Source organism: Pantherophis guttatus, chromosome 8, assembly GCF_059756535.1.
Source record: "Pantherophis guttatus breed Tessera chromosome 8, ASM5975653v1, whole genome shotgun sequence".
NCBI classification, from domain to species: Eukaryota; Metazoa; Chordata; class Lepidosauria; order Squamata; family Colubridae; genus Pantherophis; species Pantherophis guttatus.
Genome location: NC_142070.1, coordinates 28,107,406 through 28,120,891, shown reverse-complemented (window position 1 = coordinate 28,120,891; position 13,486 = coordinate 28,107,406). Strand labels below are relative to the sequence as shown.

Below are 13,486 nucleotides of genomic sequence, written 5' to 3'. Positions count from 1 at the left end.
TCATATGACCATGGGGATGCTGCAACAGTCGTAAATGTGAAAAACAGTCATAGGTAGTGTTTTTCAGTACTGTTGTAATTTTAAACAGTCACTAAATGAACGATTGTAAGTCGAGGACTACCTGTAATTAGTAATAGCCAGTTTGGAAAATTATAAAAACTATATTCTATGCATACAGGCATTCTTCCATTCCTACGTAAATTAACTAATTTGTCTGAGAAATGCATAGAGATAATCTTAAAAAACTTTCAAGTTTATTAGTGATAGCATCCCTTACTGTTCAATGTGAAGAACTGTATTATCCCATTGCTCTAGCAGCATCTTTTCCCAGGATAGCATGGCTGCTTTCCTCAGAAAAGAAGAAAAGGATCAGTTCCTTAAAAGAGCTCTAAAGATGGTCATCTCCATAGCTGCTCCAACGCACTTTCTGGGATTCAAACCAGAGGTGGGTTTCAGCAGGTTCTGACCAGTTCTGGAGAACCAGTAGCAGAAATTTTGAGTAGTTCGGAGAACTGGTAGTAAAAATTCTGACTGGCCCTGCTCCCATCTATTCTCTGCCTCCCAAATCCCAGCTGATCAGGAGGAAATGGGGATTTTGTAGTATCCTTCCCCTGTCACGCCCATCAAGCCACACCCACAGAACCGGTAGCAAAAAAAAATTGAAACCCACCACTGATTCAAACCCAAAATAATAAACAATTCTATATTTATTATTTTCTGCCATAGCAATCCTATGCAGATACCTATGCAATCCTACTTGAAAGAGATAATAGATAAAACAATAATAAATATTTAAGGTCTCCCAATATAGAACACTGATAATGAAAGACTGCTAGGCTGGAAGCATACTGTATTCACCTAAACTTTGTTCCAAACTTTGTTCCAAATAAGAAGTCCTATAAGGCATATTTCCAGACTGCTAAAATATCATAAATGAATCTGAATGAACATGCTTAAAGGCCTATTGCAGGGTTACAGTTAAACACGGCTGCTGAATATGGGGCTTCTGTATATAGCCTTATTCCTTTTTACCTCTCATTTGTGCATGTTAACAGCTCTCATATTAATAAAAATAAGATAATTAACCATTCCAATGAAGAGCTTTCAAGTATCTGAGAAACTGAAGCATCAGGCCAGTTTTTCCCCATCACTGATATAGTTAATTTAGAATGGAAATTAATAATGAAATTAATTTCCAATGACATCATACCAACTTAGGTAGTCAGATATATCCTAGAATTGAAATTGTTAATGAAGTCCTATTCCTAAAAAAAAACACCTTTAAAATACTTCAAGTAACAACACTTCCCAAAGTAGCAAATATTAGATTATAAAAGCAAACATAAATATAAGAAATATGCTTCCTAGTACATTTTTCCCTTTTTGAAACACATAAAGCACTATTTACAGGCTCTCTAATAGTTTAACAGAAAGAAACACAGATGCTTACGGGGATTTTGTATTTTCACTGCTGAATCTGGGTCAGGATGCTGTTTATGCATCACTTGTGTACAAATCTGCTCAATAAGTATCTGATTAAAAAGAAAAAAAAAGAACATATTAGGAAAAATCTAATATTGAAATAATTTCCAACTTTTCAATTAAAAACAGCCAAATTCTGATCTTTAGAATAACTATATCAAGAAGTAAAATTAACTTTAGGTGACAAGCAGGAAGAATGACTTACTTCTTAGTAAATTAATGCTTCGTTATAATATTTTTCTTTGCTTAGATAACATTATTTAACTCAGACTGGTGACAAAGTTCAAATGATAGGATAATCAATAGGAAAAAAAAGAAAAACATAAGGACTCTATGAAAGTCTATTTTAAACAGTCTGTTCATTCAAATAAATAAAAAGTATATTAAAACAACAAGAGGCTTATTGTTGGACCATTCTGGTACACCAAACAATACATATTGTTTGTTTATAATAAACAGCATCTATAATCCTTGATCTCTGGCTCAAGACGGTCAGAGCTACAAAATCAATTCTATGGACAAAAGGTAGGATAGAAATTGAAAGAAGTCACAACAATTATTTTTAAGGCCTCTGGTTATGTGACTTTTCATAAAGATCTAATATTTTAATAATGAAGAGGCTCCAGACGGATTGAAAAAGTAATGTGAAGCCCTCAAATTGCCCACTCCTATCTTAACTGAAGGATTGTTCAGTGTTATACTCTAAGGTTCCATAGTTGTTAGTTGCCATAATAAAAACTTTTGATATATTATTATTCTGCACATTCATACACACGATTCAAGAAAGCAAACATACTTAATACTCCTGCTTCCTATTTTCTCTATACATATGCATACAGTATACATATACAGATATCATACCAATCAAAAAATTATTTTCATAATATTGAAATGTTTGACAATAGAAGTATTATTTTTAATTAAATTAACATTTTTATTCAAATTAAGTATTGAATTATTCAGTTTTGCTTTTCAAATTAAGGATATTTTTGTAATATTTATGTTTGCTAACTAGTATTTCTGTGAAATAGAAACAAAAAATCCAAATTTTATCACCTGGAATTTATCAGTATAAATTAAATCACCTTAGCTACATATTTTAAGTCTTTTACCTCAAAAAGTACATTGTAGGTAGTCATGGAAATTAAGTTTGTTTGAAGCGTAAGCCTCTCAATCAGAAGAGAAAACAGTCCATGTCCCATCATAATTTCTGCTTTCCTCCTAAAATTGTATGGAAAATTAAATAATAATAAATAATGTTGAATATATTTTTGGAGAACTATTACTTTCAGTACTTAAATCAAAACTATTCTCCTTTTCTTTCCCATGCTCATTTATTTTAATCTTAGCTTATATTTAGGTTTGTAGCTAATTTTTATGTTATGAAAAAGGAAAATTATCAAGTCTCATCTCAGAGATATTTCTTAATTAAAAAATTAGTGTTCTGGTGGAAATGTAATCTATATATTCAAATAATCAAGTCTTTATAAAATAAATTGAAACATGCACACAACTGCTTGGAACCCCTGCTTTGCTTCTAAGTTTCAAAAGTTGCTATGTTTATATCAGAAACGAAGTAGAGTTAATAACTTTAATAGAACCCATAATATGCAAATGAAATTTAGGGCCTAAAGATGTGGCTCTGCCAGTTAGTTTGGGGCCCCAGTGGGAGAACAGCACAGTGGAGGTGGTTGATGGAGTAACAACAGATCCCACCTCCCCTCACTCCGCCCTCTACCTCCCCGTGTGTCCTTAGATTTTAATGTTTAATTTTAATTATTTTATGTTTTAATTGTACACGAATAAAGATATATTTGTATGACTGTAAGTCCCCCTGAGTTATTGTACAGTAAGATGGGTGGGCAATAATTTTTATTTTTAAATAAATAAATAAATTTAAACTATGTTATCATGTTCTAGCTTCTTTGAAAGTAATGACTGATTTACAGTTTGATTACAATGAAAAACTATAGCTAACTACAGGGAAATATTAAAAGCCTAGTTGATGCACACTTGGCCAAGGTCTAATTGTTTGTAAAATGTAATCTAGGTAGACTGCTTGTTCAGTGATTGTTTGAAATTACAACAGCACTAAAGGAAGGGACTCTGCCTGAAGTTCTGACCATTGCAGCACTAAATAATTAATAAATATCTCCTTCAACAATATAAAATCAATTACAGGTATAACCGTTAATTTAATATTGGTTTTAAGTTACAATGGGCTCAAGAAAAGTGACTTATGACCTGTCTTCAAAGATATGGCCTTTGTACCAGCCCCACAGTCACATGATCATAATACAGGCATTTGGCAACCAGTTTGCATTTATGATGGTTGCAGTATCTAGGGGTCACACAATTTCACAGGATTTGCAACCTTCCTAGCCAGGTTCTGACAAGCAAAGTGAATTGGGAAAGCTGGATTCACTTAACAACAGTGTGATTCATTTAACACCATGCAATTCACTTAACAACCATTGGCTGTATAATTTGGTTCAGTCATGTGATTACTTGTTTAATGATTGCATTGCTTAGTAACCAACATTCCAGTCCCAACTGTGGTTGTACATCAAGTACTTATAGAAAATAATCCAGAAAAAAAATGATATTTAGGGAGTTAGATGTTTTTAGGGAGTAAGAGGCTTACTTTTGTTTCCACCTAATACTTACTTGGGTGCCAGATGCTTTAAAAAGTAGCCCATCACTTTCAGTGCTTGTACTCTGATTCCTTCACTTTTGGAAGCAAGAAGTTTGTAGATAACACTAAAAAAGAGATTTTTTTAAAAAATGTAAATTGCTAAAATAGTTTATTTAGGCAACAATCAAGCTACACTTATAAAATGGGGAAAAAATATTCATGATTAACTCAAATGCCACTAACTATTAACGGAAAAGAGAATTTATATAGCAAAAGGTCCCAAACAAGAAAGACAGGAAAATATTAGTTCAAAATTGAAAAATGCAAATTGTCAAGGAATTGCGCAGCAGCTGTCCAGATGAATTTGGAGACACTGACAGAAATTTTCAGTTTTTTATATAAATATATTTTATCATTTAAATCTATAGCAGTCTTTGTCATCATCCATAAAAGGAAGAATATAAATTAGTCAGGAACACAGGAACGTCATGAGGTAAATCTAAACCAGGATACAGAACAAACATAAGAAAAAAAGGAGAGAGAAAGGGGAAACTCCTCCCCTTTTACACCTACAGCAACCAATCACATCATGCATGAGTCGGTACTCTCTAACTCAGGGGTCCCCAAACTTGGCAGCTTTAAGACTTGTGGACTTCAACTCCCAGAATTCTGGGAGTTGAAGTCCACAAGTCTTAAAGCTGCCAAGTTTGAAGACCTTTGCGTTTAACTAATCAACTACAACTGTGTGTTCTGGCCTATTGTTCACTTTACAGTTCCAGCCACTAAATTCAATATCTTAACATAAATATTTATTGAAAATAATAGAAAATATTTTTTTAAAACATAGTTTTTTGAAATATATATAGAACACAAACTGGAGAAACCATATATTTGCAGCCTTTTTCTAACTTTTTGCCCAGGTAAAAAGGTAAATATTTATTATTGTGTCTATATTCCAAGTGATGGATTTAATATATCAGTCTTTTTGACAGAAAACTATGTTAACTATAACATTTGACATGTATCCCTTGCTAGTCATATATGGCAGCATCCAGAAAAGTGAGGGAAAGAAGTACAGCTAGCTAGTCCTCAATTTACAACCATAATCGAGCTTAAAATTTCAGTTGTAGGTCGTGACAGTTGTAAACAGAGTCACCATGTCACCAGATCCAATTTTTATGATGTTTTTTGAATTTCAAACAATAAAGATAAATTGAATTACTGTTTCAAACTACGTTCTTGAATATGAATTATTCAAAACAACCCCCACATTAATATGTAACAAAAGACATTTAACTTTCAAGACAACCAAAAATTCAACTGATTATTGCTCTTTCTATTGGAATTTATTTCTTACCGTAATCCATTCCTCTGATCAAAAGCAGGAATCATAGAACTGGGGTGCTCAGACATGAGAGCAACAAGCAATTGCAAAACATCCATTAAATTTTCATCCTAAGTATAAAGAAACTCATGTTAAAGCTGATACTGCATTTCAAACTTTGTACCCTGTTTCCCCCAAAATAAGACATCCCCTGATAATAAACCCAATCGGGCTTTTTAGCGCATGGCAATAAGGCCAAGCACTTATTTCAGGGTTCAAAAAAATATAAGACAGGGTCTTATTTTGGGGGAAATGCAGTATATTTTTATCTATTCATGAGTTACTATTATATTGCTCCTCTGTCATTATAGACCAGGAGTGTTAAACTTGTGGTGTCACATTGTTGTCACATGACACATCACAAGTTTTTTCCCCTTTGTTAAACGGGGGTGGCCGTGGCCAGCGTGTGACAAATCTGGCCCGTGGACTGCAAGTTTGACACCCCTTAGACCAGTGGTGGAATTCAGCCAGTTCGCACCACTTCAGGAGAACCGGTTGTTAACTTTCTAAACAATTTGACAAACTGGTTGTTGGAAGAAATCATTAGGGCAGAGAACCAGTTGTTAAATTACTTGAATCCCACCACTGCCTTAGACCAAACATATAACCTTTTTTTCATTGATGACCATAGTAATTAGCACTTGTTAAATTTAGGATTAGACAGAATGGAAGATGCTTGAGACACATTCGTGATATTTTCAGCCCTACCAGGACTTACAGAGCAGGCATGTTCCAAGTTGTTTTCTTGAAGCAGTATCATTTAGTGGGAGTCAGAAGAGATGCTTCCTCTGACACAGAGCTTGCCTAATTGCTTGCTCTATTCCTCCCAAAACTGAGTAGGCCCAAAAGCTTTAAAATCTTTGCTATTCCCTCAGGTTTTGGGTCAAGATAACAGGTAAACTCAGCTGTAAGACTGCATGACTGTGAGATGAAAATTTTGAGAACTTGTCTACATTATAGATAGTCCTCAAATTATGACCAAAATTGGGATTGGAATTTTAGTTGTAAATTGCAGTCATAAATTGAGGCACTATGTGACCATACTCAATTTTACAACTGTTTTTACAGCAGGCATTAAGTCATTAAGCAAATCAACCTCATTCTTAAGTGAATCTTATGGTCATAAGTGTGAATCCATTTTTATCCAATGGTGGCTTTCCAGTTTCTGGTAAAAACATTATAAAATGTGGTCAAGTGACTGTGGGATGCTGGAACCAGTCACAAATGTCAGCCTATTGCTAAGCACCCAGAATGCGATCGTATGACTGCAGGGGTTGTGCAGCAGTCATAAGTTCTAAGATATCATAGGTTCTGAGATGGGTCATTATTTTTTTTTAGTCCATAGTAACTCTGGTCATTAAGTGAAAAGTCATAAGTAAGTCAAGGACCACCTGTAATGTTGTGGTATTTATTTTTCTAACTTTCTGGGTTTTATTGTTAGAGTTGAAATTTATTCTTAGCCATCCAGTCATCAAAGCAAGATGGGTGGCTGTATAATTATTTAATGAATAAAAAATGCAGCTTCATATTATAGTATTCATGTAATGATATTCATAAGAAATATGTAAAGGATACTTATGAAATTTCATGATGACAATTGTAAAAGCCAAAGGAAGCAGTAGTAAGGAAAAACTGATAGTCTAAACTAAAAAAAAACAAAAAACCCAAAACTTAACTCAGATCTATCTAAACATACCTAAGGAACTCACAAAGTTATCCCTACTACCAGTATTTTAAAAAAAGTGAATATATAAAAGCAGGCCATATTAGAACCAAGGAAATAGATCCATTGGCTCACGAAAGCTTTGTTATATTTTAAACAAAACAATAATTTATTCCATGCTATAAATCAAAGAGTATCAGAAGAGACACTCAGAAGCAATTTAGTATGGCGGGGATACTGTTATTCAAATAACAGCTTTTGCTGATTTTTATTTTTGATTCCTAACACCAAAATCACCGATTAGAACACATCCTGATATACAAAAAACATAAAACAATCTGTTGCTAAACTGTTTCAGACTTCGGTCCTAAACTAGCATTGCTATAAAAAAATCACATATTTTTACAAAATCAAATAGTAACTGTTATAAAATGCATAAATCTAATACTGTAATCCAGCAATACTTTAAGAAATTGACAATAACAAAGCTGCTCGAAGTACTAAATAAACACACTCCATATTTAGAAAGCAGTTGATTAAATATAAGCAGACTGTGAAAATAAGAATGTGCGGTGAATGGAAAGCCCATGCTCCCCTTACCTGTTCTCCTTTAAGGCCCCACCCTGTGGAATTGATTGACCTGGACTTTTAAAAGTGCTTGACTCTGGAACTAGTTATGGTGGCATTGAAGAAGAAAAGTGGAAGAGAAGAAAAAGAAAAGGAGAAAGGAGAAAAGACAGAAGAAAGACCTGAAGTCTCACAAGAAAGATAACCAGAGGACATTAGAAACTGAGATTGGATAAGGAGGCATTAGGAATGGGGAAGAAAGTAGGAAGAATTCTTGTAAATGGCCAACCAACTGGCAAAGACTGAGCAGACTGGAGAATGAGATCAGGTGCAGCATAAATATGTAGGCATCATTCATTTCATAGACTCTGGCAAGCAGCCCAAGCACAGCTCAGGCACCTGCAAGCCCAGCAGAAGCAAATAAAAAAGACAGTCCAGGCCCCAACCCACCTCCTTGTTGAAAGCCCAGAATGGCTGCTGCGGCAGCATTTCAAAAACAGCTGAGCCAAGTATTGTCAACCTAGTAGCCAGTCATTTGAAAGTCATGCAAGTAACTATAAGACAAAGTAGGCTGGATCTAAAAGTTTAAGAACCAGGCACAAAGGGGTTAAATCAAGAAGCATAAATTAAAATGAAAGCACAGAAATAACAGCTATAGCACCTGAAGAATTATAGACTGTGATTCAAGAGAGAACATGGGACCAGTTTGATAAAAAGTGGTCAAGAGGTTGGCCTAGAAGCCTGGCTGGGTGACATTGGGCCAATCACTCTCTCTGAGACCATCCCAACTCATAGAGTGGTGGTTCTGGTGAAAATAGGAAGTGAGAAGATTACATAAAATGTTTGCTGCCGTAATTTGACTGTATAGATACAGTACATGCAGAATAAAATCTAATAATAGAAATCATAGCTAAAGAATATATGCTAAAAGATGAAATAATATTAATGTTGGCATTCCCAGGTTAGCATCTGTCTTACAATTATACATAAAAACAATACATAATTTTTGTATGCAATCTGCCATATTTTAGCATGTTTTCCATAGTTAGGATGGCTATGTTTGGGCTTGGTTTAGTTGTTAATAGAGATTGCCTGTTAAATTGTGAATCACATACACTGAATGGAATTTTTGTAATTATTTGATTTGTTCTGTCCCTTGTTTAAGGGGCAAAATACATTATTATAATTGTTCACCACATAGTCAGCCAAATGTTTAGCCTTGATTTGTCATTTTTATCCACCTATCAAGTCCCTTCCAAGGACAGTGGAATAGGCAGATGTTGATGTTTGAGGGATTTTAAATGTCTTATTGTAAATGTGAGCTGTTCTGAGTAAAGCTGCCTTTTGCAATCGACTGATTGTGATTTTGTTTATACCAATGGTGTACAAGTAGTTCTCTAAATGTTTTGGGATTGCACCCAAAACCCTTATCACTATAGCTACTATCTTTGTTTTCTTTTGCCACACTCTTTTTATGTCTATTTGCAGTTCTTTATATTTTGTGATTTTTCTACTGTAGTTCTTTCTTTCCTCTCTTCAGGTACTGCAGCATCCGTTATCGAGACTTTTTGTCGTTCTTATTGACAGTTCTTAAGTCTACAATATTATGCAGCAAACATTTGTATTATTATAGATAAAATAAAGCAAAATAAATAAATTCTATTTAGTTTTTAGATGCTTCAGGATATTGCCATCAGTGTTTTGAAGAGAAAACATTATTTCTAAGTGCCAGAATTAATGCACATAGAACTCAAACGGTTTGGGGCAAGCTACTTATGATGTAAAATTACTCATTTTAATATCCCACTTTCTAAATGTTTGATATTACTTCTTGCATCAAACTCTTCCTGACACCAAAATATGAAGCTATAGATAATTACAATAGTAATCAATGCCTACTTGTACTTTTAGAATTTTAGGTGGCAAAGTTCACCCTCAAAATTGTGTTCAGCTTATCCATGAATGAGTTTATCAGGAAGTATATGTAGCAATACTTTTTAAAAATATCCATACAGCTGGTGCATAAACATGGATAAACCCATCAATAAATAAGCAGACCCTCACATTTTAACTGAAATACAGTGAAAAAAGTGCCATGTGGATAAGTAAATTGTGTAAATTTAAAACAAACATTTTAAGGGCTTGGCTTATTGCAGATGGCACATTTTTCACATGTATCCAGAAATACTTTATTTAAAATGGTATTATTATTTTTTTGTTTTTCACGAAAAAAAATCCTTCATAGGTACAGCTTCATGATTTGTTCTTTTCTCTGCCCACCCCCGATATTCCAGTTCGATGAAATGAATTAAAAAAAATCTACAGAACCCCGTTACACAAATAAACTTCACGATAAGAGTTCTTAAAGCATATCTGTAGTTTCAATCAATGTTATGCATGTTTTTCTTACTTCAATGTTATTGGATGGTAGGAGGGATTATTTTATTCAAAAGCTTCTTGGAAGCAAGTTGCTAACTTAATTTACCTCATGAATGGTAAGAAGATAATTCAGAATGCCCTGGAGTTCATCTTCTTTCACTCCATAGTCCTTAAAAGATAAAAACAAGAGAAATGTAATTCAAGTAATGTATTTAAAAGCAGAACAGAAAGATCGCTCTCTAACATAAATACTAGTGAAATATTTTGGATTCATTAAAACATGATTTCAGTATTAGTTTTAGTTAGAATTAGTATTAGTTTCCATACAGGTCCCTATGACTATGTGTACCACATATAGATTCCATACATCCCCATATATTGATCCTTTAGATCAGGGCTCCCCAACTCCCGGTTTGTAGATTGGCATCAGTCCGCAGCATGCCAGAAACTGGGGCACATAAATGAGCAAAGCCCCATCCGTGGGATGCAGGCAGCACACAAAACCATACCCCCTCCGTTCCACAGAAAAACCTCTCTCCACAGAGCCGGTCCAGGGTGTCCAGGGCACCGCTGCTTTAGTTCTTGTACGCTTGGCCTTCATTTATTTAAAGGGGGGGGGGCTATATGAATTACAGTTTACTCAATAAAAGAGGACTGTGGCTCAATAACAGAACTTATGTTTGCCTGAAGGAGCTCCCAAGTATAGTCTTTCAATTAATTTGGAATAACCATACCATGCCACAAAACCTCAGAGTCACTGCCAGTTATCAAACCAGAGAAACAAATTGTATGTTTGAATATAAAACTAGCTTTAAACACTCCCATCATTTTTTATGCATTTAAAGTGATCTTTAATTTGCTGAAAACTTCAAGTATAATCAATTGCTATATTATATTATATAACAATTATATTATATTATATTATATTATATAAGAATATAATATTCTTAATTATATATGGTATAATCATATAGATCTATTAACTTGGCTTGCCTTAGAGTCACAAATAAGAAGAAATACTGAGCGTGTTATTTAATAAGGCTTTAAGCATTCTTAAAGCAAAATCAAATATTCTACCAATTCCAAGCTCTGAAAATATTTTTAAAACGTTCGTCAAAGTCTAAGCCTCCTTCAGTTATTTTCACTTATCTTTCGGGAGCTTAATTAACTTAACTTTTTTCAGTCAAGCAATATGACAAGGGCAACAATGAAAGAGGAACAGAAAACAAAAGGAAGGAATAGGACAAGATGGATGGCTTGAACTTTGCCATAGGCACAGTTTCTGTATGTACACATCAGTTTGATTACAACATTGGATTCACAACATGGGTAACCCTCTTTTTTCTACCGTATTTCTCTTCACTTCAAGAAAGAAATCCTCACTTAAAAAAGATATTGATAAGATTGAGCCTGTCCAGGGATGGGCAACAAAATGGTGCAAAGTCTGGGGGACGAAACATATCAGAAGAGATTGGCGGTATTGATTATGTACAGCCTGGAGGACAGAAGGTGGGAGACATGACTGAAACCTTTAAATATATTATGTGGTGGGATTCAAAAATTTTTACTATCGGTTCTGTGGGCGTGGCTTGGTGGACATGACAGGGGAAGATATTGTAAAATCTCCATTCCCACCCCATTCCAGGGGAAGATTACTGCAAAATCCCCATTTCCTCCCAATTAGTTGGGACTAAGGAAGCAGAGAATGGGGGCGGGGCCAGTCAGAGGTGGTATTTACTGGTTCTCCGAACTACTTAAAATTTCCGCTACCTGTTCTCCAGAACTGGTCAGAACCTACTGAATACCTCCTCTGATTATGGGTATGAATAAGATTCTAGAAGGCAGCATTTTCAATATTAAGCAAAAATCAAGAACATGGGGGCATAACCCCAAACTGACAGGAGGGAAGTTCAAAAGTAATGTTTGAAAGTATTAATTCACAAAAAGAGTAGTGGAAGCATGGAACCAATTTCCAGCAGAGGTAGTAGGTCAGTCACCAGTAACCAAATTTAAACATGCTTGGGATAAACACATATCCATCGTCTGACAAAAAAAAAAAACTGAAAGGGCAGACTTGATGGATCACTGGGCCTTTTTCTGCAGTCAGTTTTCTATGTTACAGAGAAAGCAACTGTTAATTGAAGAAGAAAGCAGCTCTAGTGAGACATGGACATTCAAAGGGCTGAACCTTCTTCTTCACCTTAATTATTCACAGAGTCTGTACTTCCTACCGCAAATGTTCAGTCTTCAGAAATATAAGGTACACTATAAAGCAGGAAGTCGCCCCCCCAACCACCACTGCAATCCATTTGAATTGGAATGATGATTCCTAGAAGTTGAGTTCCCTTTCCTTAGTATCTTAACAATTCTAGGAAACAATAAGCAGGGCAGATAGCTGTGTAAGAAAATAAAACTGAACAAAACAATCTCAATTTGAAGATTTCTTACCTTTGTCACCAACTGCTTAATAAACATCAGTAAACAGGCTCGCAGAGAAAGAATATCTTTCTGATTAGGTCGAGGTCCATCTTAATATGAAAGATACATTATATTACATCATATATTTAAATTCTGTGATTATTACAATGCAATTACAGTAATTCCTAATTGTTTGTGCTGCATATTAAAGAAAACATTATTAGTTCAAACACATGGAATATTTCAATCATAATGGATTTGCTTTAATCAGGTTAATATCTTAACAAAACTCAAATCAAATGTTTAAGCTAGAATGTTTTCATCCAACTTAAGCAGTGGATTGCTTCAATCCTTTTCAGTGGAAAGCTGTGTGTCACAAATATGAAATATATGTATGTATGTATGTATGTAGGTAGGTATGTATATATAGATAGATAGATAGATAGATAGATAGGTAGATAGATAGATAGATAGATAGATAGATAGATAGATAGATAGATAGATAGATAGATATAGAGAGAGAGATTAATTTGATTTATATGCCGGCCTTCTCCGGAGACTCAGGGCAGCTTACAATGCATTAAGCAATAGCCTTCATACTTTTGTATATTTATACAAAGTCAACTTATTGCCCCCACAAACTGGGTCCTCATATTTCCTAGGGAAAAACCATTCTGACCTCTTTTTTCTAATTTCTGAAAACAGCTCCTAGTGTCCTCATTTGTGCTTAAATCAGGCTCACCCCCTCTTTCTTTTTACGTCACCAATCCCAGAGAGCTGTCTTCCTTGCTGATCAGTATTTTTTGCTATTGAGATTTTTTCCTTCTGAATACTGCAAAACATCTCCAGTCTCTTATCTCAAATAGGCACTATCCCTTGGCGGCTTTGGTCATGTACCTTTACTTACAGAAGGAATACTAAGTCATGGTTTGTTATAACTGTGCATTACAAGTTTTGC

General features: G+C 34.6%; 1 protein-coding gene across 9 annotated transcripts in view; it reads right to left on the bottom strand.

Moving 5' to 3' along the window:
- Positions 1–13,486, bottom strand: part of LRBA (LPS responsive beige-like anchor protein) — a 359,129-nt gene that overhangs the window by 299,635 nt on the left and 46,008 nt on the right. For all 9 annotated transcript variants that reach the window (XM_034442710.3, XM_060686876.2, XM_034442712.3 and 6 more), the window contains exons 15-20: positions 12,559–12,638; positions 10,217–10,279; positions 5,475–5,572; positions 4,150–4,242; positions 2,595–2,703; positions 1,451–1,532 (exon numbers count right to left, since the gene is read on the bottom strand). In XM_034442710.3, coding sequence (XP_034298601.2) covers positions 1,451–1,532; positions 2,595–2,703; positions 4,150–4,242; positions 5,475–5,572; positions 10,217–10,279; positions 12,559–12,638 — 525 coding nt within the window. The remainder of the gene's footprint in view (positions 1–1,450; positions 1,533–2,594; positions 2,704–4,149; positions 4,243–5,474; positions 5,573–10,216; positions 10,280–12,558; positions 12,639–13,486) is intronic.